Genomic DNA, 16,725 nt, shown 5'->3' with positions numbered 1-16,725 from the left:
GATTAGATAAATAACCTGCGGTCTGGCTGTTTAATACTCAGTGTAAATCTCAAAATCCATTGGAAGCCAATGTAAAGAGTATAAAATAGGTGTAATTTGCTTGCGGGAAGGTGTCAGTAGTCTGGCCAAGGCATTCTGTAAAACTTGGTGGTGTGAAAATGATGATTTATCTAAACTGATAAACAGGGCATTGCAGTCATTTAAATGTGATGACACAAATGCATAGATATGTTTTTGCAGATTGGCTGAAGATACCATATATCGCAGTTTAGAAATGCTCCTTAAATGAAAGATACAGGAATAAGACAGAAATTCTACGTGCGAGTCGAAGCCCAGAGAAGAAACAGAAGTTAAACCAAGATTTTGAATACTGGTTTAAAAGTCTTGTGCTCTCCTGGATCTCTCCACGCCTCTGATTGACTGATTTTTATATATAATTCAGAAGCTATAATCATTGTCTGTCTTGGTAGTGTTTTTAACAAGGTATCTGCTGGAATGCCAATTACTAATCTTGGTTAAACAGTAGATTAGGGTGGATGGTCTATCCTAAGTATTATTTCCAAAGAAGTCCTAAAAAATGCTAATAAAAGTCTTGATGATGCCACCTAAAGGAAGCATGTATTTTAACCTTGAAAGACTCACAAAGAGAAGACAGGGATGCAATTAGAAAAGTTTATTAGTAAATGTTTATTTCTTTGGCACTCGGACCCCAGTAGAAGATGTGAATGCTGAGAATGACATGCGCTTAAATGAACATCTTAGGGTTAGATTTAGAGATGTCTCCCCCCCCCCCCGGGATCCGATCCTGGTGGTTGAGTGGAGGCCTGAGGAGTTTGGAAGCAAAATGGTGGAGATGGGGTGGAGGAGCGTCAAAGTTCAGCTGCAGAACGGAGGGCTCCATGGATGAAAATGTTTTAAAGCGGAGCCTTGAAGGATGATTGGCCGGGGAGAAATACAGACTTGACGCTGATTGGTGGAGCAGAGCCGGAGGAGTAATTGGACGAAGCTGAAGGTGATGGTAAGTCTTCCATGTTGAATTTTCATTTAAACTCCATAAGGCATATAATGATGGACCCTAGCATTCTTGAGCTGATTAATAACAATGAAGGACCAATCCTGGTGAGACTCCCAGAATGATTCCAGGCACTGAGGATCATCTACATAAGGGGAAGGAACTCAGGGAGATTTTAGATTTCATGTCCCTCACCATATTTACAAAATGATGATGGAATCGGTTACAGTCATCATCAGAAAGTAACACAGCATGCTGAGATAGAGGAGATAAAATACTGATGATAGTGTCAACTAATACCCTGGGGTTTTCATTGCTAAAAACATAAATCTCCAGTATTAAAATAAACTAAAATAGAAATTACTAGGGATCATACACTCAACTTGGAATTTAGTCAGTCAGTCAGTCATTTTCTACCGCTTATTCCATAGTGGGTTGCGGGGGAGCTGGTGCCTATCTCCAGCAGTCTATGGGCGAGAGGCAGGGTACACCCTGGACAGATCGCCAGTCCATCACAGGGCAACACACAAACAACCATGCACACACTCATTCATACACCTAAGGTCAATTTAGAGTGACCAATTAACCTAACAGGCATGTCTTTGGACTGTGGGAGGAAGCCGGAGTACCCGGTGAGAACCCACGCATGCACTGGGAGAACATGCAAACTCCATGCAGAAAGACCCCAGGCCGGGAATCGAACCAAGGACCTTCTTGCTGCAAGGCAACAGTGCTACCAACTGCACCACCGTGCAGCACTCAACTTGGAATTTATTACCCTTTAATTTATTTTTTTCATTAATTAAAAAAACATCAGTCACATGGTTGAAATTGGCATCTGCTGCTCTTCATTCCCTTTGGAAATGGTGTGCAAACTCCTGGTGCACTTCTTTTCCAGGTGACAAATGGTGCACCCACTTGCTTTATTTATTCATTTGTGCTCATGTAAAGTTTATTCCTTTACTTTGGACCAATCATTCGTTAGTAGCGTTTCCTATATATATTTCGACAGCAATGTAAAACTGCTGAAAGTCTTAGAGCAGTTGGTTTTTCTGTGCATCCCGGCACATTACCAGTAACTCCCGCCGCCCCGGGAATCTGACAATCTGGCCACCCCATTAAAAACCCCATTAGGGGCGCTCCTGAGTTGACGTGTGTGTGTGTGTGTGTGTGTGTGTGTGCAGGAGGGGCTAACCCCTACTGTTTATCACATTAAAACATTTTTGTAAGTTACTAAGTCAGTAATGTATGGAACATCAGTGAATACAAAGGTTTTTCATAAAAGGATTTCACACAAACCTTTCACCGTTTGCCACTCTCTTGTACATGTTATATAATTCAACCAATTAATGTAATGATTGAGCCTGCAGAAACAAAATGAGACATTTAGTAACATAAGCGGACAGGAGGGGCGTGTTATTTAACGGTAAAAGCGTGCGGAGAGGCAGGGAGCTTTGGGGGTCTGGTCTGGTTCCTCCTGTTGGTCCATGAACGATGGAAGCGCGCCCCCGACACTTCAGGTGATTGAGAGGGAAGCAGAGGAGCGGGACTCTGTTCTCGGTGCGTCGCGTTAGAAAACAGGAACAATTGGAGGAAAATGACTTGTGTGACGTCGCTTGGAGCGCACGCTTCACTGACAGCGTGTCTCCTCTTTGTTGCGGGATGTGCTGCACAGAAAGTAAGTTAACATTTGTTTGGTGCACAAAAAGGAAGTCATTCACAACCTTACTCCAGCGTGTCCTCCTCTTATGCGTGGATACACTCAAGCCACGAACTCCATCTGTGAAACCTTGTAATCAGCTGTCGTTTGCTCCGAAGTTTGCGTTTTTGTCTCTATGGGACTTAAAGTGAGTTATATATATATTTTAAAAAAAAGACACGAACTGTTATTCATTTCGGGATAAATATGATACATGATGGGCCTATTGCGTCAGCTGCATGTTCAATTTAAATGCACTGCACTAACTAACCACACGAATGCAAAAAAGCTTATAGATTTTTGAAATTTGACATTTCAAAATGATTTGTGTTTAACAAAATATATCCTGCATTACTTTGGCTCGAATAACGATGTCGCTCACCTCGTGTCGCCTCCTGACTTTACTCTGAAAGCTGGAGTTTAGTTGAACAGAAACACGCATGTTTGTGTTTGGCAGTTGAAGAAAAAAGAATCGCTGTCACGTTGGTGGACTTGTTTATTCCTCTTGATTTAAGATGAGTTACTTTACTGCACAATTTCACATTTATACAAACTTGAGGATTTTTTAAAAGAACTTTCAAAGTCTTTTGGGGGTTGTTTTGCACAGGGTTGGAGAATGGCATGCAGAGTCCTCTCTGCTGAAATGAGAACCACATTGGGAGCATGTTCACCTTATGTTTGTTTTACATTGTCAGTATGTAATCCCAAGCTTTCCCTCTGAAATTATAGGCTGGCAGTTTTGTTGAACATGTTTTGGTTTTTGTGGAATTCAGTCAAGGCTCTGTCAGATCTATTTAGATGGAGTATAATGCAATGACATGGTGTCACTGAAGTGTTGAGATGGACAACTGTGTCTGAAAGAATAACTGATTGTGACAAAGGGTAGCAGGGCTCTCTGTGACCTTATCATGGTTAAACAGGAGCATGATTGGACGTCTAGAGTGCCTGGTATTCATATCTGCTAAAGGTTTTGACGTGTTGTGGTTTTGCAATAACAAACTTCAATGTTTTATATTGGGATTTTAGCTGATAACCCAACAGAAATTACTGCATACTTAAGTGGAACCAAAAAGATAAGCAGTTTTTAAAACTTTGCTTGAACTGTGTTCTGTGAGAGGTGCATGGGATATGATCTGTATTCTATTCCTGATTTCTCCATTTAACTTTCTTGCTGCACTGTCTGCTGTTTCTTGTTCTTCATGTTGCTGTTTTTGCTAAATGTTCTCTGACAACCCTCTAAGGCCTTCGCAGAACAGCAGGATTTATGCCAAGAAAAAATGACACACAGCTGGACTCTATTTACTAATTAAGTGATTTCTGAAGACCGATGGTTGCACTGGATTTGATGTAGGGGTATCGGATTAAGAATGGCACAATACTCACTTTTCAGATTTTAATTAGCAAAATTATGCACTACCCTGTGTTGATCTTGCACAGAAAAATCCTGATACGATATATTGAAGTCTGTGGAAGTGACATGGGAAAATGTAAAACTGGGTAGGAGTACTGTTTTTCACTGTGTTCCTGTGTTTAAAGAGTGAATGCAGTGCAGCCTTTAGATGTACTTTGAGAACTTCATCAGCTGCCTTGTTACTAACATTTTGTAATAGATGACTGAATAATGTGTGGCCAGTGGCTGATGAGTAAATTTAAGAAGCTTTACCTTTGACAGATATTTGAAGTCATCAGGACCAGAGGAAGACCTGTGGCTTCCATCTGTCAAGAGTCGTCCTCTTCCGCTTATGGAGCATGTCGCCTCAGCAGCAGAATTCTTAGAACTAGACTACAATAGCCGTTGGTTGGTATATTAAATTGTCTGCATCTACCGCTTTAGTTCCTGTGCATAGGGTGCACACTATCTTTGCAATTATCTGCCTGAGGGGGCACGGTAAATGATGGCTTTGTCCTCTGTTCCCCTTTTGTATTAAGTTGATTTTTGGAACAGCATAAATAAGCCTGGAATTTATTCTATCCCCCTGAGAGAAACTGAGGCGTCTAAGTCTGTCAGTCCACAATTCAGATCTTTGGTGGCAGAAGAGTAAATTTGATCCTTGTTTAGTGCTCTGTGTTTCAGAATGTTTTATTCGAGATGGAATGAGGGAGCATTCATTACTAATTGAAGTGAGTTGTGGGACAAGTGAACAGTGGATTCACTTATTCTTCTGGTGAGTTATAACACAATATGTCCACACAGCCTGTCAACAGATAAACATGCCATCAAGTATCAGTGGACTGAAGTGAGAATTAGACAAAGGGCTCACCACACAAGAAACATTTTAAATTTAGTTGAAAAGACAGGAAAAAAAAGGCATAGCTTTTTGTTTAAATAAAATAAGGAAGTGGTTGAAAGATGTCTTCATAAAGATGGCTGCTGATGTTTTAACTTGTTGGACAAGATGAAACCTAACAGCCAAGCCTGGCTTGTAATGTCCATGTGTAGGCTCAGTTTGGACAGCACCTACAAGTTGAAAAAGTCTATTGAATGGATTAATAGATTTTCCTGGTCTAGAGATATTTGAACAAATGCAATCGAGCTGAAAAATGACTAGGGATGTCCTAAATAGGATATTTTGTCGCCAATGCCGATCCGAGTCATTTAAGCCACGTTTTAGGCAAAAGTGATATGTTGCGGTGTTGCAAAAACCAACTTCAATGTTTTTTTATTGGGATTTTAGGTGATAAACCAACAGAAATTACTACATAATTGTGTAGTGGAAGGAAAATGAAAAGCATCTTTCCAAACGTTTTATAATAAAATGGGAAAAGAGTGTTAATTTCGATCATTTTCATATTTGCACATGTAGATGCTAAAATACGCAAAATACTCCTTAAAATGAGTGTGATTGGATGGAAAGCATCAATGAACATTAATATTATTTAAAGTCTTGTCACACATATTGTCAACTAGATTTAGGTCTGGACTTCACATCACCTCTACAGTTTCCCCTTTTCCTGCTAAGAAGAGCATCCCCACACAATGATACTGCCACCACATTCTATAGTGGGAACGATGTAATCCTGTACAGGATATTTTGTCACCAATGCTGATCCAAGTCATTTAAGAATAGACATATGTGGATACATAGTGCCGATCTGATCTTAACGAACCCTGAATCGCATTAATTTTTATTTTAGGACAAAGAAATTATTTTAGTCTTGTTTTTTAGGAGTTTGGGGGTCCCTCATTGATCATAAAATATGGCCCCCAGCCCCCCTACTATATTTTTGATTTGTTACCTTGGGGCAACAAGATGCTATAGGGTAGTAAAACACTAGGATGTTCTTTATAGTATAATAATGGAATGAGGAACAAATAGGCAATAAATAAATTACAGGGAGTTTTATTTTAACAACAATTTCAACAAGTTTTTTTTTTTCACAAAATGGCAATCAGTTTGTTTCTCAATTAGTGGGTTAGAAATTAGATGCAGTAAACTTTCACATTTCTCAGTGTGACTCAACTGGTGTTTTTCTCTGTCATATAGTAGTTTGGCTTGGTGATGTCATGCTGAATGGCATATCAATGTGACTGCTCTACAACTCCTTCCAGAATGTCTTCAGAAAAAAAAGCCCATCTTGAAATATTCATAGGGGGACATGATATTGTCTGAGTTTTGAAGGCAGGCCTCTCCACCTTGGTGAAAGTAGTACATCTTATTTTGACAAATTATCATCATCTTCACTCTCCTCTTTATCACAGACCCATGATCATCATACCAGCCATCTGATTTCGAAAGAAAGCAGGAAGCATACAATTAAAGTAGGTCATATACTGTACCTCTTTTTAAACTGCTTATGCACACAAACACTCACACACACGCACATGCTTATCACACATAGCATGTTACACTGCTGACTGTACGCTGATCTTCAAACTCTCCCTCAGTTCTTATTCTTGGGTCTGTTCTTCTATTCTTCACCCATAGAATCTTTTTGCATTAATTTCCTCTGGGTAATGGTGTATAATACAGCAAAAAATATATCCTAGGGAGATAAGTATGCATTACTGCTCAACTACATGCATGCGCATGCTACTGGTCAAGCAAAAGTGGTCTAACTGCACAATTCCAATAGAAAAAATAGTCAACAGATTAATCGTTAGTTGCAGCTCTAATTTACACAATCAAACATATCTCTGCACATATTCACGCACATTACTGATATTTTTTGTACAAAGTTATTAATATTTAAACATGCTAAAAAGTGACTTTTATCTCACATTCTGCTAGCATTGTATCCAAGCCAGCTATGGTCCCAAAGAGGATGGTTGCCCCTTTAGACAAAAGGTCACATGCTCCCCAAACTCAAATTTCATTGGTCACAGAATTATCAGAAACTTTAATTACAGTGTATACTTGAGAGCTTTAAAAGGTGATGTTGTGTGGGCCAAATAGTGTTGTGTTGCCTGAGGGTAACACCATGCCATAGAAGGTTAATAAGAATGCCATGTACAGTAAAACTTTGGTGACATTACTATTCCTAATACATAGTTTTTTATTTCATGTCGGCCCCCTTTACAGCTTTAACTCCTCTGGGAAGGCTTACCAGAAGCTTTAGGAATGTGTTTGGTCAAAAATTGCCATATTCTTTCAGAAGCACATTTGTGAGGTCAGACATTAATGTTGGTTGAGAAGGCCTGGGTCACAGTCTCTGCTTTAATTCATCCCAGAGGTGTGGTATCAGGTTATGATTAGGACTCAGAGATTGTCAGTCAAGTTCTTCCACCTCAACCTTGCCCATCCTTGTCTTCTTGGACCTTGCTTGGGACTGGAAGGGGTGAAATCCAAACGTTTCCCACAAAGTGCAGTGCATGAAATTTTTCGAAATGGTTTAATGGGCTGAAGCATTGACACTTCCTTTCACTGGAACTAAAGGGCAGAACATAGTCGGGTGTATGAACTCAATGTGGACTCAAAGCGGATGTCTGACGGACATGTCTGCGCAAAGCAAAATTTTTACAACCTCGGCGCGTACATGTAACACAATAAACTGTTCAGCTGGGAAAAGTCTCCACATCGAACTATTAGGACAGTTTTCTTTTTTACAAACCTACAAAATAAATTAGCTCTTATTTCTCTTCCGATATCACCATGGCTGAAAGTGTGGGAAATATAGGAATTTACTACGCCTGTGAAACCTCAAACGTCCGTAGATAGTCCGGAGTTCACCCAATATGAACTGTGAAATATTTATTAGAGAAAATTTCACAACTAGAATTATTGCACATGTCATGTCATGTCATTTTCTACCGCTTATTCCATAGTGGGTCGCGGGGGAGCTGGTGCCTATCTCCAGCAGTCTATGGGCGAGAGGCAGGGTACACCCTGGACAGATCGCCAGTCCATTACACATGTGACATCCCATCTTGGTTCCATGCTGAGATTTACTGAGCACATAAGAGCAACCAATTCTTTCACAAATGTTTGTAAAAGCAGTTTGCATGCGTAGGTGTCTTGACTAGAATTTTTACAGGACAGTCTCAACATGCTGCTCGAACAAGGTTTAACTACAGTGGGGAGAACAAGTATTTGATACACTACTGATTTTGCAGGTTTTCCCACTTACAAAGCATGTCTTCAATTTTTTATCATAGGTTCTCTTCAACTGTGACTGATGGAATCTAAAACAAAAATCCAGAAAATCACATTGTGTTATTTGTAAGTAATTAATTAGCATTTATTGCATGTATTTCATACATAAAAAAAAACAAAACGTAATATTTGGTACAGAAACCTTTGTTTACAATTCCAGATATCAGACGTTTCCTGGTTTGCACACACTGCACCAGTGATTTTGGACCACTCCTCCATATAGATCTTCTCCAGATCCTTCACGTGTTGGGGCTGTCGCTGGGCAGTACAGACTTTCAGCTCCTTCCAAAGATTTTCGATTGGGTTCAGGTCTGGAGACTGGTTAGGCCACTCCAGGATTTTGAGATGCTTCTTACGGAACCACTCCTTAGTTGCCCTGGCTGTGTGCTTCAAGTCGTTGCCACGACCCATCTTCAACACCCTTACTGAGGGATGGAGGTTGTTGGCTATGATCTCCTCATACGTGGCCCCATCCATCCCCCCCTCAATACGCTGCAGTCGTCCTGTCCCCTTTGCAGAAGAGCATCCCCAAAGAATGACGCTTCATGCTAGGGATGGTGTTCTTGGGGTTGTACTCATCCTTCTCATTCTCCAAACATGGCGAGTGGAGTTTAGACCAAAAAGCTGTATTTTTGTCTCATCAGACCAAATAGCCTTCTCCCATTCCTCTTCTGGATTATCCAGATGATCTCTGGCAAACTTCAAATGGGCATGGACATGCGCTGGCTTGAGCAGGGGGACCTTTCGTGCGCTGCAGGATTTTAATCCATGGCGGCGTAGTGTGTTACTAATGGGCTTCTTTGAGACTGTGGTCCCAGCTCTCTTCAGGTCATTGACTAGGTCCTGTAGTTCTGGGCTGATTCCTCACCTTCCTCAAGATCATTGATGCCCCATAAGGTAATACCTTGAGTGGAGCCCCAGACCGAGGGAGATTGACCGTCATCTTGAATTTCTTCCATTTTCTTATAATGGCAACAACAGTTGTTGCCTTCCCACTAAGCTGCTTGGCTGTTTTCCTGTAGCCTATCCCAGCCTTGTGCAGGTAGTTGTTGTCGTACTCGTCGTTTTCCGCTTTATCCGGGACCGGGTCGCGGGGGCAGCAGACTCGGCAGAGACACCCAGACGTCCCTCTACCCAGACACCTCCGGGGGGAGCCCAAGGCGTTCCCAGGCCAGCCGAGAGACATGGTCCCTCCAGTGTGTCCTGGGCCATCCCCTGGGCCTCCTCCTGGTGGGACGTGCCTGGAACACCTCCCGAGGAAGGCGTCCAGGAGGCATCCGATATAGATGCCCGAGCCACCTCAACTGGCTCCTCTTGATGTGGAGGAGGAGTAGCTCTACACCGAGCCCCTCCCAGATGCACGCTCCTCACCCTATCTCTAAGGGAGTGCCCGGCAACCCTACGGAGGAAGCTCATATCAGCCACTTGTATCCGGGATCTCGTTCTTTCGGTCATGACCCAAAGTTCATGGCCATAGGTGAGGGTAAGAATGTAGACCCACTGGTAAATCGAGAGCTTTGCTTTTCGGGTCAGCTCTCTCTTCATCACAACAGACCGGCACAGTGCCTCCATTACTGTGGCAGCTGTATGGATCCATCTGTCGATCTCCTGCTCCATTCTTCCCTCACTCGTGAACAAGACCCCGAGATACTTGAACTCATCCACTTGAGGCAGGAACTCCCCTCCAATCTGAAGATGACAAGCCACTCTTTTCCGGTCGAGAACCATGGCCTCTGACTTGGAGGAGCTGATCTTCATCCCAGCCGCTTCACACTCGGCTGCGAACCGCCCCAGCGCATGCTGTTGGTCTTGGCTAGAGGGGGCCAGCAGGACCACGTCATCTTCAAAAAGAAGAAACAAAATCCACTGGTCCCCAAACCAGACCCCCTCCAGCCCTTGGCTGCACCTAGAAATCCTGTCCATAAAAGTCGACTTAATGCCGGCAATGCGAACCAAACTCCTGCTCTGTTTGTACAGGGACTGGATGGCCTCTAATGAAGGGCCCCCGATTCCATACTCCTGGAGCACCACCCACAGGGCATCACGAGGGACACAGTCAAATGCTTTCTCCAGGTCCACAAAACACATGTGGACCGGTTGGGTAAACTCCCATGAACCCTCAAGTACCCTGTAGAGGGTATAGAGCTGGTCCAGTTTTCCACGACCAGGACGAAAACCTCACTGCTCCTCCTGAAGCTGAGGTTCGACTATTGGCCGGACTCTCCTCTCCAATACCCTGGCGTAGGCCTTACTAGGGAGGCTGAGGATTGTGATCCCCCTGTAGTTGAAACACACCCTCCGGTCACCCTTCTTATGAACGGGGACCACCACCCCAGTCCGCCAGTCCAGAGGCACTGTACCCGACCGCCACGCAATGTTGAAGAGGCGTGTCAACCATGACAGCCCCACAACATCTAGAGATTTGAGGTACTCAGGGCAGATCTCATCCACCCCCGAAGCCCTGCCACTGCGGAGCTTTTTAACCACCTCGGTGACTTCAGCCTGGGTGATGAAAGAGTCCACCCTGAGTCCCCAGCCTCTGTTTCCACCAGGGAATGCGTGATGGCAGGATTGAGGAGATCCTCGAAGTACTCCTTGCACCGCCCGATAATGTCCCCAGTCGAGGTCAGCATCCACCCACCCCCACTGTAAACAGTGTTGGCGAAGCACTGCTTCCCCCTCCTAAGGCACCGAACGGTTTGTCAGAATTGCTTCGAGGCCAACCGGTAGTTCATCTCCATGGCCTCACCGAACTCCTCCCAGGCCCGAATTCTTGCCTGTGCCACAGCCCGGGTTGCGGCACGCTTGGCCTCACGGTACCCGTCAGCTGCCTCAGGAGTCCCACAAGCCAAACACAGCCGATAGGACTACTTCAGCTTGACACCCTTACTGCCTGTGTCCACCACCGGGTTCAGGGATTGCCGCAGACCTTACGGCCGCACCTATGGGCAGCAGCATCGACAATAAATCAGAATCAGCTTTATTGCCAAATTTGTACATACAAACAAGGAATTTGACTCCGGTACACTTTGCTCTTTGGTTTTGTTTTTGTATTACTGAATATACATATTTACAATGTACAATATACACATATATAATAAAAAGGTGCATTTGCAACATCTGTATGCTGTTGTTTTGTACTCTATTGAATGTTCAACAGAGAAACAGCCTGGGGGAAGAAACTGTCTCTGTGGCCGCTGGTTTTAGTGAACAGTGCTCTGTAACGGCGGCCTGAAGGTAAAGCTCTGAACAGTTTATCTGCAGGGTGTGTGGTGTCTGCAGAGATTTTAGCAGCTCTTTTCCTGACCCTAGACCTGCATAAATCCTGGATGGAGGGAAGGTCAGCCCTGATTCTCTCTGCATTCCTGATTATTCGTTGCAGTCTGCACCTGTCCTGTTTTGTGGATGAGCCAAACCACACTGAGATGGACAGGACAGACTGAATGATGGCACTGAATCGAAATCAGAATCAGAAAAGCTTTATTGCCAAGTACGTTTTTGGACATACAAGGAATTTGTTTTGGCGTAGTCGGTGCAATACAGTACAAATTAAACAGTATAAACATATCTACAATATAATATAAATATATGTGCACAGGTTTAAGTGAGTGAGAGTAAATATAGAGCAGTATAAGATGCAAGAGCAAAACAACAGTGCAGGTGATCATTGTGCAAGTATGGCAGTGCAAGTAAAGCAGGAGTCCAAGCTGAGCGTTAATGTAACGCATAGAGTTACAGAAGATGACCAGCAGCTCCTGTGGAAGGTTGAACTTCTTGAGTTGCCTCAGGAAGTACAGTCTCTGCTGGGCCTTCTTTCGAACAGTGTCTATGTGTGAATACCATCTCAGGTCCTCAGAGATGGTGGTTCCTAAGAACCTGAAGTGGTCCACGGCCGATACAGTGATGTTGAGGATGGTGAGGGGGGTGTATGGGGGTGGTGTTCTCCGAAAGTCCACCACCATTTCCACAGTCTTGAGTGGGTTGAGTTCAAGGTAGTTCTGACTGCACCAGTGTACCAGCCGATCCACCTGCTGTCTGTATGCAGACTCATCACCGTCCTGGATCAGTCCAATGACAGTGGTGTCGTCTGCAAACTTAAGGAGTTTCACGGATGAGTCCGATGAGGTGCAGTCATTTGTGTACAGGGAGAGGAGGAGTGGGGATAGAACACACCCCTGGGGGGCACCGGTACTTATTGATCTGGATCGGGAGAAGATGCGGAGAACTTGGTCCACTCGGACTCTATGTCTCCAACATCCCCCGGAATCTGGTCAAAGCTCTACCGGAGGTGGGAGTTGAATACATCCCTGGCCGAGGGCTCCGCCAGACGTTCCCAGCAGACCCTCGCTATGTGCCTGCGCCTGCCAAGTCTGTCCGGCTTTCTCTTCCTCCAGCAGATCCAACTCACCACCAGGTAGTGATCAGTGGACAGCTCAGCCCCTCTTTTCACCCGAGTGTCCAAAACATGCGGCCGAAGGTCTGATGATACGACAACAAAGTCGATCATTGACCTCCTGGTGCCAAGTGCACTGATGGACACCCTTATGTTTGAACATGGTGTTCATTATGGACAACCTGTGACTAGCACAGAAGTCCAATAACAAAGCACCACTCGGATTCAGATCGGGGAGGCCTCCTGATCACGCCTCTCCAGGTGCCAGTCGTTTCCCACGTGGGCTTTGAAGTCCCCCATCAGAATAATGGAGTCCCTGGGAGGGGCACTATTCAGCACCCCCGACAGGGACCCCAAGAAGGCCGGGTACTCCGCACTACCACTCGGCCCGTAGGCTGAAATGATAGTCAGAGACCTGTCCCCAACCCGAAGGCGCAGGGATGCGACCCTCTCATCCACTGGGGTAAACCCCAACACGAGACGGCTGAGCTGGGGGGCAACAAGCAAACCCACCCCAGCCCGCCGCCTCTCCCCGTGGGCCACTCCAGAGTAGAAGAGAGTCCAGCCCCTCTCGAGGAGATGGGATCCAGAGCCCACGCTGTGCGTGGAGGCGAGCCCGACTATTTCTAGTCAATATCTCTTGACCTCCCACACAAGCTCAGGCTCCTTCCCCCCCCAGCGAGGTGACATTCCACGTCCCTAGAGCCAGCCTAAGCATCCGGGGATTGGGCCGCGGAAGTCTCCACCTTCGTCCGCCACTCAATCCTCTTTGCACCGGTCCCTCACGGTTCCCCCTGCATGCAGACAACATAGCCTCTAGGATCATTCGAGCACTCAAACCCCTCCACCACGTTAAGGTGGCGGTTCAAGGAGGGGGCCTTGAACTGCCTGCCTTGTGCAGGTCTACTATTTTATCCCTGATGTAATTACACAGCTCTCTGGTTTTGGCCATGGTGGAGAGGTTGGAGTTTGTTTGTTTGATTGTGTGGACAGATGTCTTTTATACAAATAACGAGTTTAAACAGGTGCAGTTAATACAGGTACTGAGTGGAGAACAGGAGGGCTTCTTAAAGAAGAACTAACAGGCCTGTGAGAGCTGGGATTCTTACTGGTTGTTAGGTGATCAAATACTTATGTCATGCAATAAAATAATATTTACTTAAAAATCACACAATGTCATTTTCTGGATTTTTGTTTTAGACTCCGTCACTCACAGTTGAAGAGTACCTATGATAAAAATTAAGGACTTCTACATGCTTTGAAAGTGGGAAAACCTGCAAAATCGGCAGTGTATCAAATACTTGTTATCCCCACTGTAAGTTCAAAAGTGACTATAGTTCAGATAAAGTGCTATTGCTGGGGAAGAAGTTTGATCAAGTGCTAGGCTAACACCAGGCGGATGCTGGTCTTTCAAGGAGGGGAATCTCAATTTCAAGATCGCTAATTCGCTCATTTCGCTGTCAATCAAAAAGGGATTTGGCCTCAGACAGATCATCTAATCATCATGCAGAAGCAGAGCGTCCGAGCCAGTCAACTGTCCCATAGACCCCCAGAGACGCGGAGCTTCCGATGGGCGGGAAAAAGCCCAGCATGTTTCCTTCGCTTTTGAACTCACTGTTTAAACAACTGTGTAGCTGCAGGATTGAGTGAGAAGAAAGCTGCGTCATTACCAGTGATAAGAAGCTGATTCTGAACAAAAGTTGAGCACGTTGTAACGCATATTTAGTCAATGACATGTACACACAACAGTATATATTTGATCACTTATTTTTTGACATTTTAGGGGAAGCTGAGCTTCCCTTGCAGTCTTAGAGCAATCGCCACTGGCTAACACTAACATGTTTACTCCCTGAGTTGACACATTGATAATTTGGCTCAAATCAGTGCAGTTCCAGTCAATCATATGCAGACCAAACAAACAGAAAGAGTTGTTCCTGTGATTATAAACTCAGAGCTTTGCTTTGAACCTTGTAAAATTCAATAATTTTTATTTCAACTGCTTCTCACCCTTAGAGCCCTCTATTTATTTGTCCCTGTTCGGACTAGCCTCTTTATTTTGGGGTTTAAATGATTCAATAACCTTCTGGAAGCTCTATCCTCAACTGCTAACAAGTGGGTGGTCATCCTGTTTGAGGAATTCTCTGATTTCCTTTGTTATGGCTTTACGTTTTTATCACTGATGCCAGTAAAAGATAGGAAATGGTTTGGAGCTGGCTGTGTGCTCTCACTAGGCATGTTCAGCCAGGCGTTGCTGTTTTGAGTGCCGGATTAAATTTGTTGTCCCAATCTTACAAATTACAGGCCATCTTCTTAACTCGCCCTGGAAAGACATCTACACCAAGGACACCATGGGCTGTTTACAGGATATATTGCTTTCACCAGTATTAAAGAAATGTTTGTGAAAACATAAAAAGCCCAGCCAGATCTGCCAGTGTCTCATTAGAGCAGTCAAGCTGAAAATGGACTGGTTCTGGTCACCAGAATCAGAGGGTTTCAAACTCTGATTTCAGTTTTTGTTTCCAAGGAGTGCTATCGACCCTGGAGGGAAGAGCTCTGCAGCCAGAGCATCTAAATCTGTTACATAGTTCTGAGTATGAGTAACATGTTTTTTATCTGTTACCAAATAAAGCCTCCTTTTAATGAATGGTCGCAGGTGGGCTTAGCTATTTAGTGACAGTATGCCAGAGCTAATTCAACATAAATAATGTAATTTGTTTGGTTTCCTTGATAAGACGAATGAATTAACAAGACTGTATGATAAAAAAAAAACTCTGGTATCCTGTTAAAGTAAGTGTCTTCATGTGCTCGGTGTGCCTCCATGATGCACACATGTAGAAGAGCATGGTTAAAAATGAATAAAAACACAAAACCCGGTTCGTCTGTATCCTTAAAATCTGTCTCATTGTGTCCCATTACTACCACAAATAAAATCACCTACATTCAGAAGTTGCAGAATTAGTAAATGGAGTCCACCTGTGTGTGTGTGTGTGTGTGTGTGTGTGTTCCTGTCTTGGCATCACAGTGAGAACCAATTTCCCGATTTCACCATCAAATTGAGGACCATTTGTACCAAAGTGAGGACATTTTGCTGGTCCTCACGACCTATTTTGCTAACGGTTAGGTTTAGGACTAAGATGTGAATTGAGTTTAGGTTAAGTTTAGGGTTAGGCATGCACTGGTAATAGTTAGGTTTAGGGTTATTGTCAGGGTAGGGCATAGAAAGGGTTGAAAATGACTGAAAATCAATGGAAGTCAATGGGAGTCAACACATGGTCCTCACTACATATAGTAAAACAAGTGTGTGTGTGTGAGAGAGATAAAATCAGTATCAGTGAAGCTACAGCAGGATTCAGAGGTTTGTTAGAGAACATCTGCCACATACTACTAAACAAATTCCATTGCAACAAATTGGCTTTGCTGGTTTAGTAAACTGAGACAGGGCAGGGATAATATTGCGTCATTGTCGTGCATTTTATTTATTTTAGTTGCATTTTAAAGTGCTGTATGCAGTCTGTAAAGTGCTGTATGCAGTGTGAGTTGATGGAAATATGCTATATAACCTTGGGAAATTCCCATCAGAGATGGGTTTATAAAACAAAATCAAAATCTGTAAACATCACACACAGCTCTATTCAGTCTGTCTTCCGAAATGGAAAGAGTATGATGGCAGAACTGCAAACCTACAAGGACATGAAATCCATCTAAACTGATAAATGGGGCAAGGAGAGTGGTAATCAAAGAAGCGACCAAGATACCCATTGTAACTCTGGAGGAGCTGCACAGATCTAAAGCTCAGGTGAGAGAATGTTTGTCATGTACTCAATAAATCTGGTTGTTATAAAAGAGTGGCAAGAAGAGACTCATTATCCAAAGAAAGCCATATGCAGTGACATTTAAAGCTTGCCACAAGCCATGTAAGGACACAGCAAACATGTAAATGAAGTTTCTCTGGTTAGATGAGACCAAAGTAGAACAGATTTTCATTTGTTGAAAGAAAAAGAAATCCATTTAACATTTTTCTCCCACTTGT

General features: G+C 43.8%; 1 protein-coding gene across 4 annotated transcripts in view; it reads left to right on the top strand.

The window, feature by feature from the left end:
• The first annotated feature begins 2,453 nt into the window (after positions 1–2,453).
• Positions 2,454–16,725, top strand: part of si:dkey-112e17.1 — a 45,550-nt gene continuing 31,278 nt past the window's right edge. For 2 of the 4 annotated variants that reach the window (XM_047380160.1, XM_047380159.1), the window contains exons 1-2: positions 2,454–2,690; positions 6,412–6,471. In XM_047380160.1, the coding sequence (XP_047236116.1) occupies positions 2,610–2,690; positions 6,412–6,471 (141 nt within the window). In that variant the 5' untranslated portion in view covers positions 2,454–2,609. Of the gene's footprint in view, positions 2,691–2,749; positions 2,860–6,411; positions 6,472–16,725 lie in introns of those variants that run through there. The other 2 variants (XM_047380161.1, XM_047380162.1) reach the window with 2 other exon arrangements.

This window comes from Girardinichthys multiradiatus, chromosome 12 (assembly GCF_021462225.1).
Source record: "Girardinichthys multiradiatus isolate DD_20200921_A chromosome 12, DD_fGirMul_XY1, whole genome shotgun sequence".
Classification (NCBI taxonomy): domain Eukaryota; kingdom Metazoa; phylum Chordata; class Actinopteri; order Cyprinodontiformes; family Goodeidae; genus Girardinichthys; species Girardinichthys multiradiatus.
Note: the sequence above shows the minus strand (reverse complement) of the source record. Positions and strands in the feature narration are given on the sequence as shown.